The sequence below is a fragment of the Salvelinus alpinus genome, chromosome 21, assembly GCF_045679555.1.
Source record: "Salvelinus alpinus chromosome 21, SLU_Salpinus.1, whole genome shotgun sequence".
Classification (NCBI taxonomy): Eukaryota; Metazoa; Chordata; class Actinopteri; order Salmoniformes; family Salmonidae; genus Salvelinus; species Salvelinus alpinus.
The window spans coordinates 19,499,710-19,522,474 of NC_092106.1; the positions used below are offsets into that span (position 1 = coordinate 19,499,710).

Consider the following 22,765-nt stretch of genomic DNA (forward strand, 5'->3'; position numbering starts at 1 on the left):
CCTTGCGGGCGCTGCAGGATTTCAGTCCTTCACGGCATAGTGTGTTACCAATTGTTTTCTTGATGACTATGGTCCCAGCTGCCTTGAGATCATTGACAAGATCCTCCTGTGTAGTTCTGGGCTGATTCCTCACCGTTCTCATGATCATTGCAACTCCACGAGGTGAGATCTTGCATGGAGCCCCAGGCTGAGGGAGATTGACAGTTCTTTTGTGTTTCTTCCATTTGCGAATAATCACAGAAACTGTTGTCACCTTCTCACCAAGCTGCTTGGCGATGGTCTTGTAGCCCATTCCAGCCTTGTGTAGGTCTACAATCTTGTCCCTGACATCCTTGGAGAGCTCTTTGGTCTTGGCCATGGTGGAGAGTTTGGAATCTGATTGATTGATTGCTTCTGTGGACAGGTATCTTTTATACAGGTAAGAAACTGAGATTAGGAGCACTCCCTTTAAGAGTGTGCTCCTAATCTCCGTTCGTTACCTGTATGAAAGACACCTGGGAGCCAGAAATCTTTTTGATTGAGAAGGGGTCAAATACTTATTTCCCTCATTAAAATGCAAATCAATTTATAACATTTTTGACATGCATTTTTCTGGATATTTTTGTTGTTATTCTGTCTCTCACTGTTCAAATAAACCTACATTTAAAATTATAGACTGATAATTTCTTTGTCAGTGGGCAAACGTACAAAATCAGCAGGGGATCAAATACTTTTTTCCCTCACTGTAGATACTTTTGTACCTGTTTCCTCCAGCATCTTCACACGGTCCTTTGCTGTTGTTCTGGGATTGATTTGCACTTTTCGCACCAAAGTCCGTTCATCTCTAGGAGACAGAACACGTCTCCTTCCTGAGTGGTATGACAGCTGAGTGGTCCCATGGTGTTTATAATTGGGTACTATTGTTTGTACAGATGAACGTGGTACCTTCAGGCGTTTGGACATTTCTCCCAAGGATGAACCAGACTTGTGGAGGTCTAAAAAAAAAAAATCTGAGGTCTTGGCTAATTTCTTTTGATTTTCCCATGATGTCAAGCAAAGAGGCACTGAGTTTGAAGGTAGGCCTTGAAATACATCCACAGGTACACCTCCAATTGACTCAAATGATGTCAATTAGCCTACCAGAACCTTCTAAAGCCATGACATAATTGTCTGGAATTTTCCAAGCTGTTTATAGGCACAGTCAACTTAGTGTATGTAAACTTCTGACCCACTGGAATTGTGATACAGTGAAATAATCTGTCTGTAAACAATTGTTGGAAAAATGACTTGTCATACACAAAGTAGATGTCCTAACCGACTTGCTAAAACTATAGTTTAACAAGAAATTTGTGGAGTGGTTGAAAAACAAGTTTTAATGACTCCAACCTAAGTGTATGTAAACTTCCGACTTCAATTGTACGTTTTTCCAGCAGCAGACAAGTTATATTTGCATGATGTTGCATAATTCATCATTACCGTTTTGTTTCATTCATGTGGCAGACCAATACCTCACGAGGCTTCTTCTCTCTAAGCTGAGACCTTGAAACTGAGATGTTTTGTTCTCAAAACAAGGTCTGGGCGTACTGCCCAATTGCAGATAGTGATAAGTGAGGATTCGTTCAATCAGTCACTTGCATGAACACAGAAATTGGTTATTAGAGCAGCACATGAATAGAACACAGAAATTAGTTAGAAGAAAAGCACATGTATAAAATGTCCATCACAATATCACATACATTTATCAAGCATTTCACACAGATACTGAATGTTAGCACCTGGTGGTCTATAGCGGCTTCCCACCAGAATGGGCTTTAGGTGAGGCAGATGAACCTGTAGCCATATTACTTCAACAGTATTTAACATCAGATCCTATCTAAGCTTTACAGGAATGTGGTTCTGAATATAAACGGCCACACCTCCACCTTTTGGCGTTTCTGTCTTTTCTGTAGATCTGATAACCATGTATTGCTACCACTGTATTATCTAAGTGAGTTTCAGAGATTGTCAGAATATGAATGTCATCTGTTACTAGCAAATTATTGATTTCATTAACCTTATTAACTTGTTTTTTATGTTAGTGCAGGGTGAACTGCAAACAGTGAACTTCCTACTAGGGCTTACCGCCTCAGTGCTACCAGTATAACTCTGGTTCATAGGCACATCATTACTGCATACAATAGCTGTAGGATCAGCAGAGGCGTTCAGGGCAGTAAGAGGAACATAAATTAGGTTACATACATTGTGTCTTCCAACACCCCTGGGATAATGTACATTTGCTGACGCATTATGACAACTCATCGACACAATGGTAGGGATTAACTGAGCTGGGTTTGGCTCATCGATAAGTAATTCTCTCAACGCAGCCTTATAATGCTGTGAAAGGATCCAGGAACTTAAATGATTTGGGTGTATCCCATCCTGCTTCATAATATGAGCTTTGTTTCCAGAAAGTATCTAAATTGTCAAATGTTACACCCACAGAGCTGCAATAGTCTTATAGCCAGTTATGGAGGGCTAAAAGTTCAAAAGGACAAACATAATATTTCATTGACGAACAGACTAAATGAATAGGCCCCATATGAAACCACACAGAGCATAAAATACTTCCTGGGACCCCCCCTGCTTGGTGTCACTGTGAGAAATATTATTTACAATTCTCCACTGTCCCATCTGAAATCCTAGTATTTGTGAATGGTGAAGAAGCCTAGTTTTGGATATGGATACTCATTGATTGAAAGGGGATCTGAAAACACTATAGGCCTTTATCGAAGGTTGTTTCATATACAACTATGTTAAAAGCAGACTACAGCACATGTAATAACTATTAAGACACATCCATGTTGGAATCAGATCTGGATATAAGGTGACTGGCTGTGTGAAGTTGGAGAGTGGACTTATCCCTGTGTACCAAAATGGCTAGGGGAACTCTTGTGACATGTATTGTCCTCCGCTATGTTACTCCCTTGTTCCCTCTCTCTCAGGGAGGAGGAGGATGGGGGTGGCGGGAGTGAGGGATAGTCTGTTGTCCCTAAGGAGAACATTTGTTTAATCAGGTTTGGCTGGGGCCTTGGAAGTGTGTTGTGCCGTACTGTTTAGGTCTTTCTGTCTCTCGCCGACACACGCACGCTCTTACTGTCTCCCACTCATGCGCTCTTTCCATTACATAGCCTCTTCCTTTCTCGCTTTCTTTCTCTCCCTCTCCCTTTCCCCTCCCTCTCCGTCTGTAAAGAAAAGGTCTGGTCATGATTAAATGAGAGGAAGGGAGGAGCATGCTGCAGGACCAATCAGTCCAGAGTGACTGGAACTGATGTTGGTTGTGGTTCTGCTGATTGCAGCTCTCTTACAGATTTTTTGCTTTCTCACTCTGTTCTCCCTCCCTCTCCTCCTTTCCTTTTCTCCTGCTTTCTTTCTCTGTTTCCAGCCAGTTAATCATCCATCCCTGGCCATTTCAGTCTAGCATCCAGCAGAATCCTGTACTGCTTGAAGACATAACATGCTCCTATTAGTGATGTGCTGTTTGAGACAGGAAACAGGCAAACGATCCAGTCCTCTTTTCTATTGGGAAATAACCTTCTCAGGGATGGAAAATGTTGAGGTAATTTCCACACTAAATCAGTGTCTCAGTCCGTAGCGGCTGGGGACAGAAGAAGCAAAGATGGCTGGGGGTAGGGCTGTGGCGGTCTTGAAATTTTGTCAGCCGGTGATCAAGAAAATAACTGAAGTAAATAACTGATGGTCTAACAGTAATTGACCTCTAGTTAACATAAACACATTTAGCATCACCTGGCCTCCACACAGCCTACAAGCCACTGATGCAGACCTTTGGAACGTCTACATTTTAAGTGTAATAAATCCATGTAATATGGCCTACACCATCACAATAAATTCATTATTTATTTTACAGGTCTAAAGAAACATGATATGAAGTGAATCTAGTCTATTTCAGAAGAAAATAATAGCATACTCTGAGTTGTCCTGATCTGGCTATGCTATATGGCTGTGGGCTACACGAGTTCATTTAGCAGACAATATTTGCTTAGAATTCTTTGGCATTATTTCATAGTATGAAGAATACAATTGAACAAAGCTGAATAAAATAGAAAGGATATTTTCTCAATGATTTGAGGGAGTGCGCACATGCGGCTATTCTGTGTTGGGCGGTTAACAAAGAAACAGGTTCTCCTATATGCTTAATTTAGACGTATTTATGTAACATTAGTTGTGATACATACGTTGGGCTATACTGTGTTTTTTGATTTTTAATACATTCTAAGGCTGCATGATGTGATTCTAATGATGATTTGAAAAGGCTAATTACCGTGACTAAACGGTCATGTGGCATTTGAATGCCGTCATGACTCTGTTACGGTCACCGTTAACAGCCCTAGCTGGGGGCCTACGGGCCAATGACTCAGCACTCCGTTTTTCAATGGAAGTGGAGACTAGCAATGAGAGATTCTCCTTCCTGCTCTCTTGTTCACTTTCTGTCATTGATGCTCTCTCTCCCACTGGCGAGTGAATGTCTGCAGTATCGACGCAGGACTAAACGGACGTAAGGCTCAGATGTTTTTCTTCCCCTCCCTTTCTCTCTCTTGGTCAACCTATCCCATCTCTCATATCTCTCTATCTTTCTCCATTCTCTTCCTCCCTCTCTCTCACTCAATTTTACCCTCCCGCTTCTATCTCTTTCTGTATCTCCCTCCATTCTCTCGCTCTGCTCTGTTATCCTCTTCTGTCTGCTCCCTCTCTCCCTCACTCTATCTCTGTCTTTCTCACTTATACTCACACACGCGAGCTCATACTCATGTCTCCCACTGGTACTTTCTTTCCCTTTTATATTGCCTCATCCTTCATCTCTCACTTTCTCTGACCACTGCACTTCCTGTGGCTGTTCTGGTGCACGTTATGCTAGCTCCAGATATGCTAATGTAATCAGCATGAGTGGGGAGAACCCTGGGGAACCAGAGAGGGAGCGGCAGCTGCTCCTCCGTTTTGCCTATGAGCTGCTCAGGAGTGATTAGAGATGGAGCCAGTCACACCCTTTACTGGAGGTACTGCCGTTAGTAATAGTGTTCGTCATTTTTTGTGTATATCAAGTATTTTTCACTCTCGCACGCTATTCCCTCAACCTCACTCTCTCCCTCATGCAGCCTCCCCATCACCCCTCTTGTACCAGTACTCCCTCACAGACCATTTCTCCCTTCTTCCCTCCCATCTGTTTGTGTCAGTTTTCAGTAGCATGGACATATCTCTCACACACACACAGTCCCAATGAGAAGCTGTAGCAAGACAGTGTGTGTTACTTTTGAAACAAAAATAAAAACCTATCTCTCTCCAATATCTGTCTTACTTGGTGCATCAATGAAACGGACATCCTCATAGCAGAGCTGAGGCTGATCACGCCTGTTTAATTAGCTATCTGATTTTCTAATCTGGCATCGATCATCTCACTCACCCCCATTGTCTCAGAAAAGTTATGAAGACAGAAACTACTGTACTATCTGAAAAGTTATGAAGACAGAAACTACTGTACTATCTGAAAAGTTATGAAGGTTAACCCCAGTAGTTCTGATTTAGGAGACATTGTGGACAGTGTGTGCCAGTATGCCTTCAACAATGCAGTTGTTACGTTACATTAGTTCTTCACTGAGTCATTGATCTCTGCACTTGCGGTAAAGTTTTGCTCCTAGAAAGGTAGGTTTCTAGAGGATAAATCACAATACCACTTGGAATTAGCTTTGCTCTGATGGCTGAACATCAGAGCAAAGCACTGAGCTAAGAGGCAGGATGGAGAACACCCTAGTCGTGGCTGCCGCAAGGATACACACATCCCTACCTTGTCCTACCTCCCCTCCACCCCCTCTACAATTGAACCATATAGCCTGAGAGTGAGTGAGAAACGCATAAATCCATCCTCCATCTCATTGGCGCATATAAAAATGCCATGAATTAGCTCCCGCTGCAGCTCAACAGTCATCGTCCCCCTTTCTGCACCTGATGATTTACTAGCTGAGCAGTCTTCCTTTCTTTCCTCCTTCCATTCCTCCTTTTGCTACCTTGCCTTTTTATTCATTCACCCAACCTCTCATAACAGCTGTGTCAGGTGGCTGTCAACCCCTCACCCCCTACCCTCACCCAGCTGTCCTCCTTACCCCCTATCCTCACCCAGCTGTCACCATAGTTAATAGACCAATAACAAAGAATTCCAAACCTCTCTGCCAATAACAGCTAGTTTTCAGTTTCCCCCTCCCCACTAGGAGCACTCCCAGACAGTCCTAGCAAAATTCTTGCTTGAAAGTTTTTTGCTAAAAAGCTATTTCTGCCCATTTTGAATGGAACTCTATTACAGCTGCTGCATTGGACCTTTTTAAATGAAACCTTTTCATTGGCTCATTCATTTTACCCATGTTGCACTACAATTTTTTCGGTTTCCTTACATAATTTTTTATCACTGTCAATTTGTGCGATTTAAAAAATGTATATACAGTGGGGAGAACAAGTATTTGATACACTGCTGATTTTGCAGGTTTTCCTACTTACAAAGCATGTAGAGGTCTGTAATGTTTATCATAGGTACACTTCAACTGTGAGAGACGGAATCTAAAACAAAAATCCAGAAAATCATATTGTATGATTTTTAAGTAATTAATTTGCATTTTATTGCATGACATAAGTATTTGATACATCAGAAAAGCAGAACTTAATATTTGGTACAGAAACCTTTGTTTGCAATTACAGAGAACATACGTTTCCTGTAGTTCTTGACCAGGTTTGCACACACTGCAGCAGGGATTTTGGCCCACTCCTCCATACAGACCTCTCCCGATCCTTCAGGTTTCGGGGCTGTCGCTGGGCAATACAGACTTTCAGCTCCCTCCAAAGATTTTCTATTGGGTTCAGGTCTGGAGACTGGCTAGGCCACTCCAGGACCTTGAGATGCTTCTTACGGAGCCACTCCTTAGTTGCCTTGGCTGTGTGTTTCGGGTCGTTGACATGCTGGAAGACCCAGCCACGACCCATCTTCAATGCTCTTACTGAGGGAAGGAGGTTGTTGGCCAAGATCTTGCGATACATGGCCCCATCCATCCTCCCCTCAATACGGTGCAGTCATCCTGTCCCCTTTGCAGAAAAGCATCCCCAAAGAATGATGTTTCCACCTCCATGCTTCACGGTTGGGATGGTGTTCTTGGGGTTGTACTCATCCTTCTTCTTCCTCCAAACACGGCGAGTGGAATTTAGACCAAAAAGCTCTATTTTTGTCTCATCAGACCACATGACCTTCTCCCATTCCTCCTCTGGATCATCCAGATGGTCATTGGCAAACTTCAGACGGGCCTGGACATGCGCTGGCTTGAGCAGGGGGCCCTTGCGTGCGCTGCAGGATTTTAATCCATGACGGCGTAGTGTGTTTCTAATGGTTTTCTTTGAGACTGTGGTCCCAGCTCTCTTCAGGTCATTGACCAGGTCCTGCCGTGTAGTTCTGGGCTGATCCCTCACCGTGCTCATGATCATTGATGCCCCACGAGGTGAGATCTTGCATGGAGCCCCAGACCAAGGGTGATTGACCATCATCTTGAACTTCTTCTATTTTCTAATATCTGCGCCAACAGTTGTTGCCTTCTCACCAAGCTGCTTGCCTACTGTCCTGTAGCCCATCCCAGCCTTGTGCAGGTCTACAATTTTATGCCTGAGTCTGTTTGATTGAGTGTGTGGACAGGTGTCTTATATACAGGTAACGAGTTCAAACAGGTGCAGTTAATACAGGTAATGAGTGGAGAACAGGAGGGCTTCTTAAAGAAAAACTAACAGGTCTGTGAGAGCCAGAATTCCTACTGGTTGGTAGGTGATCAAATACTTATGTCATGCAATAAAATGCAAATGAATTACTTAAAAATCATACAATGTGATTTTCTGGATTTTAGATTCCGTCTCTCACAGTTGAAGTGTACCTATGATAAAAATTACAGACCTCTACATGCTTTGTAAGTAGGAAAACCTGCAAAATCGGCAGTGTATCAAATACTTGTTCTCCCCACTGTATGTTGCATCCCTCTAGTGAAGCTCCAGACACTTGTAGAATCTATGCCAAGGCGCGTTGAAGCTGTTATGGCGGCACGTGGCGGCCCAACGCCCTATTAAGACACTTTATGTTGATTTTGGCACCTGTATATGGCTTACATCCTGTATGTCTTCAGCTCTAGCCAAATACTTTCCAAGCTCATGATGTTTCATTTGGGTGATTTATATTATAGTTGATTCGGATCTTTCCTCAAGCTTCAATGCTCCACAGAGTAGCTAATTGGTGTTTTGCATTGCATACTTGCATAGGATATTAATGAGGCTTTAGGTCATTAACAGCTGTTTGACAGATGGGAAGACCCTGTAACACAACTCCTCTCGAGTGGCCAGAGAGACAGCAGGTAGATTTAGTAGATTTGAGAGTAGTCATCTTTCCAGGAACGCCAGTGAACACCAACTGGAAGTAATCATCAACTCCCCATACATACACACCATTAGGGCTTGTCAGAGCACAAATATTATACCAGAACGCCCCCATTAACTCTAGCACAGTTTAGATCACTAGTCTTATCTTGAGCTCTGTCAGAAGTGGAGCATTTTGGAAACCTGTGACAGGACATCGAGTCACATGCTCCCCCATTGGTGAATTCAGTGATGTGCAGTTTAAGCACTTTGGGACATCTGCTAATGTAAATTGATTTGATTTGTAGCCGTCGGATCCTGGACCCACAGAGGAGTAGTTGTACTTGGCAAACGCTCTGTTTCCCTCAAGTCCTCCATGTCCACACTCAACTCATACTTCCTCCTCAGGGTGAAATGGAAGATGTTTTCCAGACAGTATTCTCCATCTGCATTGCCAAAGCCTCTCTTGTAGTGATCCCATCGCCTGTAGAAGTACCGTCCCGCCTGCTGTCAGTGGCCATGTCACAGCACACTTGCTGGACGTTGGGCCAATGGGGTCGGCGCTTTAGATGCTGCTGGGTTGGGTGTTGTCATGGTTGTAGATGTCAGCACAGTAAAAAGGCAAGGTTTACTAAGAGTGGACGGCCACAGGAGCCAGTAGAACCAGGGTCAACACTACCTTCATTCTACCGGGTGGAGAGAGCTTCTTCACGTTGATTTGTGTCGTCTCGTTTTCTGTCTGAGATGTTTCTGCTCGACTCTGACTCGATTATGCCTGTGATGAGCCCAAAATAACGTGATCAACATTACGGCTTATATGGAATTAACTGTGCAATAGACCTTTTCTGCTGACTGGGTGAAATGTTGTGGCTGTGTGTGTTCAGTGATGTTAAGGTACCTGTACTGCTTTTTTTAAATGTTGCCTTAAACCCTGGAAGCATTTGGTCGTAGCAACTTTTAAAGCTACAGTCTGGCGACTTTTCTGATATATAGCCATTGATTCTTGAATAGGGCTATTGCGGTGACCGTATTACCGCCACACCGGCGGTCACGAGTCATGATGGCATTCAAATTCCACGTGACAGTTTAGTTTTTCTCCAAGCTCTGATGCTGCTGATGGTCATTAGTAGCCTACCAAACTGCCTGGTACTCGGCGCACTATTGTCCCTGTAATCTCTGACATCAATGCAAATGTAATTGAAAATCGAATCAAACTTCGTGAGAGCCCATGTTGTGCAACATTTCTATAGGCTATGAAATTGTGTGAGAATACAGAGATCCATTGATCGTCCTTGAGATTTTTCTACAACTTGATTGGAGTCCACCTGTGGTAAATTCAATTGATTGGATATGATTTTAGAAAGGCACACACCTGTCTATGTAAGGTCCCACAGTTGACCGTGCATGTCAGAGCAAAAACCAAGCCATGAGGTCGAAAAGCAATGCCGTAGCTCTCCAAGACAGGATTGTGTCGAGGCACAGATCTGGGGATGGGTACCAAAAAATGTCTGCAGCATTGAAGGTCACCAAGAACACAGTGGCCTCCATTATTAAATGGAAGAAGTTTGGAACCACCAAGACTACTCCTAGAGCTGACTGCCGGGCCATACTGAGCAATCGTGGGAGAAGGGCCTTGGTCAGGGATGTGACCAAGAACCCGATGGTCACTGTGACCGAGCTCTAGAGTTCCTCTGTGGAGATGGGAGAACCTCCCAGAAGGACAACCATCTCTGCAACACTCCACCAATCAGGCCTTTATGGTAGAGTGGCCAGTCGGAAGCCACTCCACAGTAAAAGGCACATGACAGCCCTCTTGGAGTTTGCCAAAAGGCACCTAAAGACCCTCAGCAACACTCCCCATCCAACCTGACAGAGCTTGAGATGATCTGCAAAGAGGAATGACAAACTCCCCAAATGCTGGTGTGCCAAACTTACCCAAGAAAACTCAAGGGTGTATTCTCTACCAAAGGTGCTTCAACAAAGTACTCAGTAAACGGTCTGAATACTTATGTAAATGTGATATTTCCGTTTTTATTTATTTTTGCTTTGTCATTATGGGGTATTGTGTGTAGCTTGATGACAAATAAAAACGAATTTTAGGTTGTACCATTGTACCATTTTAGGTTGTACCATAATAAATTGTGGATAAAGTCAAGGGGTCTTATGATTAAAAAAAAATCATAGTCGCACACCTCATGTAGCCTAGCCCCCATTGGCCTACATGTTTTAATAAGGTTTGTATCACAACTAAAGTGTCCAAATAACTTAAGCACATTAATCCACTTTACAAGGGGTGTAGAGCTAACTGGCATACATAAGCAGGGCATGAGTTTCAAGTTTGGGGAAGATCATTTTCACCATTAAAAATGCACCTTTTATAATAAAAGCATTATATGCATAATCACATTTGTGGTCACTTTTGATAATGGTGTTTATAGCCTACTGCCCTGTGCGCATTGCTGAACTTATATTGTGAAGAAATAGCCTTCTAGTTTATCAACATTTTAAGCTAAAATGCTTTAAACAAGTTTTTGATGCTAGCGGTTGTATTCATTTGGGATCTATCGCATCCCACAACTGTCCCAGACTATGTTTGGAATATTTATTTCTCACACAGAATATAATAGGTCAACTTTTGTACAATGGGGGATAGTAGATTGACATAGGCTAATGCTTTTGCTGTTCGTTAGGCCTACTCATCTTGTTGGCTGACAAAGGAAATGTGCACTGTTCTTCCAAGATCATCTTCTTTATGTTTCTGTCTTCACTTGTAGCCTGTGAGAAAGACCAGATCACATGATGGAGAGTCGTTTTAGTGAGAAGTGCTTCGGAGCAGGCACCACTCAGGGAGAAGAGCTGCAAAAGACATGGATTTTTTTAGGGTGCATTACGGCCTCACAAAGGGGATGCCGCCGTGAAGTTTGAAGCATTATCAAGTGCTTCTCAAATTGTGAATGAGAGACAAAGTGTGTACATTCTGCGCAAAAAAACAAAGCAGAGCTCATGCCTTTTCAAGCTACTTTTTTCAAAACATCATTAGTCAAAACCTATATCGTCCAATGTTTGTAGAACAACTAAAGTTACATTAATAACTCTAAATTAAGTATATAGGAGTGCCTATTTCTTTGTTAACCGCCCAACACTTGTGCTCATTCCCTCAACTTTTGGAGAAAATATCATATTCTTCAAACTATAAAATAATGCCACAGAATTCTAAGATAATCTTGTCTGCTAAATGAACTAGTGTAGCCCACAGCCATATAGCATAGCCAGATCAGGACCTAACATAAGGAAAACTCAGAGTATGCTATTCTTTTCTTCTGAAATAGACTACATTTTCTTCATGTCATGTTTCTTTAGACCTGTCTAAAATGAATAATGAATTTATTGAATAGTGTAGACTATATTACATGGATTTATTACACTTCAAATGTAGATGTTTCAAAGGTCTGCATCACTTTCGAATCCAAGATGGCGTAGCAGTCGGACGTGTCTTTGTCATGTCCTGTCCCGTGTAAATAGTCTTCGTATTTTTCGTGTACATTTCGTATATATTTTAATTTCACTTTCCATCTAGGAACTGAATATACATTCCTACATTCCGCCTCACCCAATGTGGTACGGACCTGCTATTTTTTTATACTTTAGAACCGTAACCCCAATCAGAAGCTAGCCAGATAACTAGCTAGTAGTCAGTTAGCCACTGCTGCGGTCTTCACCCTCAACTCGGACACAGCCAGCTTCAATACCGGGCCAATACCTGCCAGTCTGCAAGCGCGATATCAACCCAGAGCATATAGGACTGCTTTTTCTCTACCACATCACCGGATTCCTGACGCAAGCTCTGGACAATTACACCGTATCATCACAGCTAGCTAGCTGCAACCGAGTGGCTACTACTGGCTAACACCTCTGTCCCGAAGCAAGCACCAGTTAGCCTTGAGCTAGCCTCGAGCTAGGCCCATCTGCCGGCTAGCTGAAGAGGTCTACCAGCGAATTCTTGGGCTACAATACCAGCTACAAGCTAATTTAGCCATTTTTTTTTTTTTTTTTTTTTTTTGCTGCTGCTAGTAGCTTTTACCTTCTGCACAGACACCAGCCCTGTTATTAGCCTGGATATTACTCACCAATTTACCAGCATCGGACTGTCTCTCGACAACAACGCCGGATTCCTGCCGTAATCCCTGAGCCACTACTTCTGATCCTCACAGCTAGCTTGCAGCTAGCGCTGCTAGCGCCACTGCCACGAAGCTAGCACCAGTTAGCAAACACAATTCTACAATTCACAACCTCTCTTTCGCCATCGCCATCTGGCTTGGATTCTCTGTCGACACGACCACGTCTGAGCAGACCCCCTCCGTCTGAGCAGACCACCCCCCGGGCTACTAACTTTAAACGCCGCGTGCTAGCTTAGTGGAGGCCTCCCTGCTCCATCTACGGCTGCCCCCTGGACACTATGATCACTTGGCTACATAGCTGATGCATGCTTGACTGTCCATTAATTCACGGTACTCCATTCTGTTTATTTGTGTTTTATCTGTCGGCTCTGTGCTTTAACTCAGGATCTGTGTGTAGTTAATCCGACCCTCTCTGCCTAGTCGTCGCCATTTTTACCTGTTGTTGCTGTGTTAGACTAGCACCCTGTTATTGCTGCTGTTATCTTACCTGTTGTTTTAGCTAGCTCTCCCAATCAAGACCTGCAATCACTTTATGCCTTATTGTATGTCTCTCTCAAATATCAATATGCCTTGCATACTGTTGTTCAGGCTAGTTATCATTATCATTGTTTTGGTTTGCAATGGACCCTGTAGTTCCACTCTCCGTACCTCTGATACCTCCTTGGTCCCACCCCCACACATGCGGTGACCTCACCCATTGAGACCAGCATGTCCAGAGATACAACCTCTCTTATCATCACCCAGTGCCTGGGCTTGCCTCCGCTGTACCCACGCCCCACCATACCCCTGTCTGCACATTATGCCCAGAATCTATTCTACCACGCCCATAAATCTGCTCCTTTTATTCTTTGTCCCCAACGCTCTAGGCGACCAGTTTTGATAGCCTTTAGCCGCACCCTCATCCTACTACTCCTCTGTTCCTCGGGTGATGTGGAGGTAAACCCAGGCCCTGCATGTCCCCAGTCACCCTCATTTGTTGACTTCTGTGATCGAAAAAGCCTTGGCCTCATGCATGTCAACATCAGAAGCCTCCTCCCTAAGTTTGCCTTACTCACCGCTTTAGCACACTCTGCCAACCCTGATGTCCTTGCCGTGTCCGAATCCTGGCTTAGGAAGGCCACCAAAAATTCTGAGATTTCCATACCCAACTATAACACTTTCCGTCAAGATAGAACTGCCAAAGGGGGAGGAGTTGCAATCTACTGCAGAGATAGCCTGCAAAGTTCTGTCATACTTTCCAGGTCTATGCCCAAACAGTTCGAACTTCTAATTTTAAAAATTAATCTCTCCAGAAATAAGTCTCTCACTGTTGCCGCCTGCTACCGACCCCCCTCAGCTCCCAGCTGTGCCCTGGACACCATCTGTGAATTGATCGCTCCCCATCTAGCTTCAGAGTTTGTTCTGTTAGGTGACCTAAACTGGGATATGCTTAACACCCCGGCAGCCCTACAATCCAAGCTTGATGCCCTCAATCTCACACAAATCATCAAGGAACCCACCAGGTACAACCCTAAATCCGTAAACATGGGCACCCTAATAGACATTATCCTGACCAACCTGCCCTCCAAATACACCTCTGCTGTCTTCAATCAAGATCTCAGCGATCACTGCCTCATTGCCTGTATCCGCCACGGGTCCGCGGTCAAACGACCACCCCTCATCACTGTCAAACGCTCCCTAAAACACTTCTGCGAGCAGGCCTTTCTAATCGACCTGGCCCGGGTACCCTGGAAGGATATTGACCTCATCCCGTCAGTTGAGGATGCCTGGTCATTCTTTAAATGTTACTTCCTCACCATATTAGACAAGCATGCTCCGTTCAAAAAATGCAGAACCAAGAACAGATATAGCCCTTGGTTCACTCCAGACCTGACTGCCCTCGACCAGCACAAAAACATCCTGTGGCAAACTGCAATAGCATCGAAGAGCCCCCGCGATATGCAACTGTTCAGGGAAGTCAGGAACCAATACACGCAGTCAGTCAGGAAAGCAAAGGCCAGCTTTTTCAAGCAGAAATTTGCATCCTGTAGCTCTAACTCCAAAAAGTTCTGGGATACTGTAAAGTCCATGGAGAACAAGAGCACCTCCTCCCAGCTGCCCACTGCACTGAGGCTAGGTAACACGGTCACCACCGATAAATCCGTGATAATCGAAGACTTCAACAAGCATTTCTCAATGGCTGGCCATGCCTTCCTCCTGGCGACTCCAACCTTGGCCAACAGCCCCGCCCCCTCCGCTGCTACTCGCCCAAGCCTCCCCAGCTTCTCCTTTACCCAAATCCAGATAGCAGATGTTCTGAAAGAGCTGGAAAACCTGGACCCATACAAATCAGCTGGGCTTGACAATCTGGACCCCCTATTTCTGAAACTGTCCGCCGCCATTGTCGCACCCCCTATCACCAGCCTGTTCAACCTCTCCTTCGTATCATCTGAGATCCCCAAGGATTGGAAAGCTGCCGCGGTCATCCCCCTCTTCAAAGGGGGAGACACCCTGGACCCAAACTGTTACAGACCTATATCCATCCTGCCCTGCCTATCTAAGGTCTTCGAAAGCTAAGTCAACAAACAGATCACTGACCATCTCGAATCCCACCGTACCTTCTCCGCTGTGCAATCCGGTTTCCGAGCCGGTCATGGGTGCACCTCAGCCACGCTCAAGGTACTAAACGATATCATAACCGCCATCGATAAAAGACATTACTGTGCAGCCGTCTTCATCGACCTGGCCAAGGCTTTCGACTCTGTCAATCACCATATTCTTATCGGCAGACTCAGTAGCCTCGGTTTTTCTAATGACTGCCTTGCCTGGTTCACCAACTACTTTGCAGACAGAGTTCAGTGTGTCAAATCGGAGGGCATGTTGTCCGGTCCTCTGGCAGTCTCTATGGGGGTACCACAGGGTTCAATTCTCGGGCCGACTCTTTTCTCTGTATACATCAATGATGTTGCTCTTGCTGCGGGCGATTCCCTGATCCACCTCTACGCAGACGACACCATTCTATATACTTCCGGCCCTTCCTTGGACACTGTGCTATCTAACCTCCAAACGAGCTTCAATGCCATACAACACTCCTTCCGTGGCCTCCAACTGCTCTTAAACGCTAGTAAAACCAAATGCATGCTTTTCAACCGTTCGCTGCCTGCACCCGCACGCCCGACTAGCATCACCACCCTGGACGGTTCCGACCTAGAATATGTGGACATCTATAAGTACCTAGGTGTCTGGCTAGACTGCAAACTCTCCTTCCAGACTCATATCAAACATCTCCAATCCAAAATCAAAGCAAGAATCGTCTTTCTATTCCGCAACAAAGCCTCCTTCACTCACGCCGCCAAACTTACCCTAGTAAAACTGACTATCCTACCGATCCTCGACTTCGGCGATGTCATCTACAAAATAGCTTCCAATACTCTACTCAGCAAACTGGATGCAGTTTATCACAGTGCCATTCGTTTTGTTACTAAAGCACCTTATACGACCCACCACTGCGACCTGTATGCCCTAGTAGGCTGGCCCTCGCTACATGTTCGTCGTCAGACCCACTGGCTCCAGGTCATCTACAAGGCTATGCTAGGTAAAGTGCCGCCTTATCTCAGTTCACTGGTCACGATGGCTACACCCACCCGCAACACGCGCTCCAGCAGGTGTATCTCACTGATCATCCCTAAAGCCAAAACCTCATTTGGACGCCTTTCCTTCCAGTTCTCTGCTGCCTGCGACTGGAACGAATTGCAAAAATCTCTGAAGTTGGAGACTTTTATCTCCCTCAACACCTTTAAAAATCTGCTATCCGAGCAGCTAACCGATCGCTGCAGCTGTACATAGTCCATCTGTAAACTACCCACCCAATTTACCTACCTCACCCCCCATACTGCTTTTATTTATTTACTTTTCTGCTCTTTTGCACACCAGTATCTCTTCTTGCACATGATCATCTGATGATTTATCACTCCAGTGTTAATCTGCTAAATTGTAATTATTCGATTTATTGCCTACCTCATGCCTTTTGCACACATTGTATATAGATTCTCTTTTTTTTCTACCATGTTATTGACTTGTTTATTGTTTACTCCATGTGTAACTCTGTGTTGTCTGTTCACACTGCTATGCTTTATCTTGGCCAGGTCGCAGTTGCAAATGAGAACTTGTTCTCAACTAGCCTACCTGGTTAAATAAAGGTGAAATAAAAAAATAAAATAAAAAATGCTTGTAGGCTGTGTGGAAGCCAGGTGATGCTAAATGTGTTTATGTTAATTAACGGTCAATTACCGTAAGACAGTTATTTGCTTGACAATCACCGGCTGATTTAAATTTTGTCATCACCTCAGCCTTTATTCTTGAAGAATATAACTTTTTCCACATGAGCTTAGTTCAATTTTCTTACCCAATCAGAACCCTTCAAAACATCCATGAAATAATTTAGATTTCTTGGATGGTCAGTCTTTACATCCATAGCTCTGTCTATTAATGCGAGAGTCTTTCTCCAGACCCATTTCTCAGGCTTTTACCAAAGTGACAGACGGACATTTGTTGTTATTCAAAGCTTTAAAACATCATTTTCGATCTCCTCTTGGGGCAACATTCATCTATTCTTGACTAAATGTTAAAACTGTACCAACAAATGGTAAATACAGTATATAATATGTTTAATTCATAATACATTATCCAGACTTAGTACCATGGGCTATGTCTTTGAGGTACATGTGTGCTGCTTTGGCTATTGTAATAGTGCGAGGTTAGAACAGTTTCTATTGGGAAAGGAACTGTGTGTGTGTGTGACCCATCTGGTATTCAGAGGTGTGACTGTGGTCAGGTCCCGTATGAGGACAAGGCCTTTTGGCTTTGTGTCCCTCCACCAATGACTTTGCCAGAGAAACCCACTATCCTCCTCATATTCCGATTCTCTACCCTTCTCCAGAGGTGTTCACTCCCAATCATGCATTGGATTGGTGCAATGAAAGTGTTGGATTGGTGCTAGCATTTCTGGAAGGAGTTTCCACCATATTCCTCACACCAGTTCATTCCTTTTAAATCCATGACGGGGAGTGTAAGTGCACACTTCAGGAGAAGGGTAGAGAATCGGAACGCAGCCGATGTCCCAAAACAACCCCCTTTTTTTATTTTATAGTAAGTTTTTAAACAGGAACACAAATCATACAAACAGGAATCAAGACATAATGGTCATGTTATTTTCTGAATTGATGAAAAGAATGATCCATGTTTAGTTAAACCAGCTCACTAAATGCAATTGTACCTGTAATGGTTTGATAAGCAGATACAACTGTTTCCTTTGGGAACACAGCTACACACACTTCCTACTGTATTGTCAACACTCACTCTCCATCCTGATTATCAAGCCCTCTTTTGATTCATCATTATTGACGACCTCCATATTTTTTCCCCATGGACACGAGCAAGACCAACTTAGAGACCGCAACGCTCTGCACTCACCCCTTCTCTCTTTGAGTTGTGCTGCCCCTCCCCCTCACCTCTTTCTATCCCTCCTTTGTCCCCCCCATCTCCCTCCTCTCTCTCTCCCCACTCTCCACCTCGAGTCATGCTGTTCCCTCAAGTCCTAACCATAAAATATGTGGTTGCCAAGCACTGGTCAGCCCATTTAGTAACAAGAGGACCTTGCCAGTCATAGATCTGTCTCTCTCAGTAAAGCCAGGTGGCACAGGAATGAAGGATGGCGGCGCCCGCATCCCCTACTGCCCCCCCGGAGACCATTCATCACTGGGGGAATAGGGGATGAAGTGTGTCCGTGGGTATCCGTGTGTGTGTGTGTGTGTGTGCGTGCGCAAAGCCAAGACACCATTGTGTAGTACTGTTGTGTACGACATGATTCAAATTGGCTTGACTATCACAATCACGTCCTGTCTGGCAGAATATAAAATCATTATTTTTCCAACAATGGAGGTTTGTAAATGATGTTCCAGATTTGTTCACCAATGACCTAGCTATACCCTGGTGTCCTGTTCCCTGAAGGGAGGACTGAACTGACTGCTACTTTGTTTTTGTTTTTCCTCCTTTTCTGAAACATTATCAGTATTGATTCTAATTAGGAAATAAAGTGCCGAGACCGTTGTTTTTGACGAGCAACTTGAGCCACGGGGGGATCGTGACACTAGGAGAGTATGCATGCATGCTGTGACGTTATTAGGCTCTGTGGGACGAGATGGAGGAGAGTTCTCCTCGCCATGTCCTCTCCCTCCAGGGTAGGACAGTATACTCTGGGGGGAGCAGGATCCTGGGTCTCCTGAGCCCAGCTTACCACTTAGTCATCCAGGGCCTGGAAAACCAAACAAATAATTTACTCAGACAGACTGACTGAGGCTAAACCTCATTATCTCCAGCTTAGATGTTACTGCTTGGGTCCATCAACATCACAACAACACCTCTGGTTTAATTAACCTGTCAACACACACACACACACACACACACACACACACACACACACACACACACACACACACACACACACACACACACACTGCTCAGGAAAATGGTGAGGTGGGGGTGCTCCTTTAAAAGCCACACATAGCTACAGGAGTAGCAGATTGCCTTGTCTTCAGAATGCGTTCAGTATTTCCATCACAGCAATATTTAATGTAAGATGCTGCCCAGTGCCCATATACTGTAACAGTCATCCCATCCCACCACCAATCCACACCATTAGCTCCGTTCAAATTGGTTAGCATCCATAATGCTGTAATATACACGACCGGTCAAAAGTTTTAGAACACCTACTCATTCAAGGGTATTTCTTTATTTTTACTATTTTCTACATTGTAGATTAATAGTGAAGACATCAACACTATGAAATAACACATATGGAATCATGTAGTAAGCAAAACAATTATTAAACAAATCATGAGTCTAGGGTAAGCTAGTAGTAATTTACCAGTTTTTTTAAAAGTTTTTTTATTTTTATAGATCCATACCATATGGAAAACAGCTCTGCACAGCCATAAGATACTATTGCTAATTGCTATAGGGCAGGAAGAGAGACTGAAGAGGGCCTTGTCAGCAGCAACTGGGGCCATTTTATAACGATTAACAGCACATTGCTAACAGTGCTGATCTCCAGGCTTAATATGTTTTCATCAACTGGTTGGCTTCAGGCTGCAGATGAATGAAGGGCTAGGTCTGCCACTGCACTGACACAGTATGAGGTGACACACCAGCTAAACAGCAGGCTATTTATTAGCTGTGTGTGAAGAGACGAGCTCTGAGGTGATTGGTACTGTGTCAGAGTGAAGGGGACTAGAAATGATAGCAAGGCTATTTGTTTGTAGGATAGGTTGGGGCACCTTGGGAAGTAGGAAGTTAGAAGTAGTACTATTTTTGTCTGTGTGTTCGTATTCAAGTCAGGTATACACTGAGTGTACAAAACATTAGTCTCTTTCCATGACAGACTGACCAGTTGAATCTAGGTGAAAGCTATTATGTAAGCCTGACTTTGACTGACAGTGATAAAAACATAAGACACATCTGTCAGACTTCAGATATACATTCAGGTGCATCCTGTTTCCATTGATCATCTTTGAGATGTTTCTACAACTTGATTGCAGTCCATCTGTGGTAAATTAAATTGATTGGACATGATTTGGAAAGGAGCGCACACCTGTCTATATAAGGTCCCACAATTGACAGTACATGTCAGAGCAAAAACCAAGCCATGAGGTTGAAGGAATTGTCCGTAGAGCTCAGAGACAGGATTGTGTTGGCACAGATCTGGGGGAAGGGTACTAAAACATTTCTGCAGCATTGAAGGTCCACAAGAACACAGTTGCCTCCATCATTCTTAAGTGGAAGACGTTTGAAACCACCAAGACTCTTCCTAGAGCTGGCCGCCCAGCCAAACTGAGCAATCGGGGGAGAAGGGCCTTGGTCAGGGATGTGACTAAGAACCCGATGGTCACTCTGACAGCGCTCTCGAGTTCCTCTGTGGAGATGGAATAACCTTCCAGAAGGACAACCATCTCTGCAGCACTCCACCAATCAGGCTTTAATGTTAGTTGCAAGACGGAAGCCACTCCTCAGCAAAGGCACATGACAGCCCGCTTGGAGTTTGCCAAAAAACACCTAAAGACTCTTCGACCATGAGAAACAAGATTCTCTGGTCTGACGAAACCAAGATTGAACTCTTTGGCCTGAATGCCAATCGTTACGTCTGAAGGAAACCTGGCACCAGCCCTACGGTGAAGCATGGTGGTGGCAGCATCATGCTGTGCGGGTGCTTTTCAGCAATCGGGACTGGGAGACTAGTCAGGATCGAGGCAAAGGTGAAGGGCGCAAAGTAATGAGATCCTTGATGAAAACCTGCTCCAGAGCACTCAGGACCTCAGACTTGGGTAAAGATTCACCTTCCAACAGGACAACGACCCTAAGCTCACAGCCAAGACAACGCAGGAGTGGCTTCGGGACAAGTCTCTGATTCTTTGAGTGACCCAGACAGAGCCTGTATTTGAACCCGTATCTGAACCCGGTTGAACATCTCTGGAGAGACCTGAAAATAGCTGTGCTGCAACACTCCCCATTCGACCTGACAGAGCTTGAGGATCTGCAGAGAACAATGGGACAAACTCCTCTAATACAAGTTTGCAAAGCTTGTAGTGTCATACTCAGGAAGACTCCAGACTGTAATTGCTGCCAAAGGTGCTTCAACAAAGTACAGTGTAAAGGGTCTGAATACTTTCTGAAGGCACTGTAGGTGACAACAGCTGTCATAAGCCATCCCATCAAATCATATGGCTTTATGACCCCAACTGTGACATGGGACTTATTCAGTAGTTTTTCATCCTAACTCAAGATGCACAAAAGCAACTCTGTTTTCTTGTTAATCATAACTTCATACATTGAAGGCAATGGGAAATTGGAATTAAGGCCCACAACATAAATCAAAGTTAAGGATTTCAGCCCATAGGCTCTGTTAGCTGGGGTGCTGCTGGGGATAGATGGAGGGAGGAGGGGGATCCCAGCGCAGCCCGCCCAGGGACCTGATCAGGATTCTGGCCAGCTTGGCACCGATTGTTGCCACCCTGACTCCCAGAGATATGTGGAGGAGCTCAAGTCATTCGATCTCCCCCATATCACCACACTGCTGCTGCCTCACCACAGAAACTAACCATCTCTTTCTTCTCTGGTTCTCTCTCCCTCTCCTTGCAGCTCAGACCGGCTGATGGATGACACAATAAGGTAAGCCTAATGCAGACAGACGTTATTTCTCTCTCTCACACACACACACACACACACACACACACACACACACACACACACACACACACACACACACACACACACCATATGTTTTACTATTCTTGTGGGGACCTAAAATGTATTTCCATTCAAAATCCTATTCTCCCCACGAGGGAGAATTTTTGTTGTTTTACTATCCTTGTTGGGACTTTAGGGGATAGTCACACACACACTACTGTACTCCCTAGTGTCCACTTTTTTGTTGCCTTTAAACTGGTAGCTACATTGGACGTTAGACATCTCCATGGGCATGAGGTGAAGTCTCTCTAAAGAGTCCAGTACAGAGACACTATTGATCCTGACAAATCAGATGGTGACCTTGGTCTGTGTGGAGCTCCTTGCCTCTGACCCCACCTCTTAACATCCACTCTGTGACACCATTTAGATGAGATTACACCATTAGCCCAGAGATGGAGACAAGAACAGCTTTCAGGCCTAAGTGGGTTGATATGGTCAAGCAAAGTTTGAAGAGCGAGGAAGTGGGCTATGCATCTATCCCTCCCACCATCTCAGCCTCCCTGTTCCCTTTTCCCTCCCATCATCTCAGCCTCCCTATTGCCTCTATCCCTCCCACCATCTCAGCCTCCCTGTTGCCTCTATCCCTCCCACCATCTCAGCCTCCCTGTTGCCTCTATCCCTCCCATCATCTCAGCCTCCCTGTTGCCTCTATCCCTCCCACCATCTCAGCCTCCCTGTTCCCTTTTCCCTCCCATCATCTCAGCCTCCCTATTGCCTCTATCCCTCCCATCATCTCAGCCTCCCTGTTGCCTCTGCATCTTATGCAGTTAGGGGCGTCCCCAACATCCCCAGTCATGTGTGGCCACCCAGCCCAAACTCCTCCGACTCTATCCACCCTCTTATCTATCCTTCCATCCCTCTTCATCTATCCTTCCCTCCCTCCCCCTCTCATCCATCTTCTCTTCCTG

General features: G+C 44.6%; 1 protein-coding gene across 2 annotated transcripts in view; it reads left to right on the forward strand.

Moving 5' to 3' along the window:
• Positions 1-22,765, forward strand: part of LOC139547975 (Golgi SNAP receptor complex member 1-like) — a 54,322-nt gene that overhangs the window by 24,559 nt on the left and 6,998 nt on the right. For both annotated transcript variants that reach the window (XM_071357229.1, XM_071357230.1), the window contains exon 7: positions 21,750-21,779. In XM_071357229.1, the coding sequence (XP_071213330.1) occupies positions 21,750-21,779 (30 nt within the window). The remainder of the gene's footprint in view (positions 1-21,749; positions 21,780-22,765) is intronic.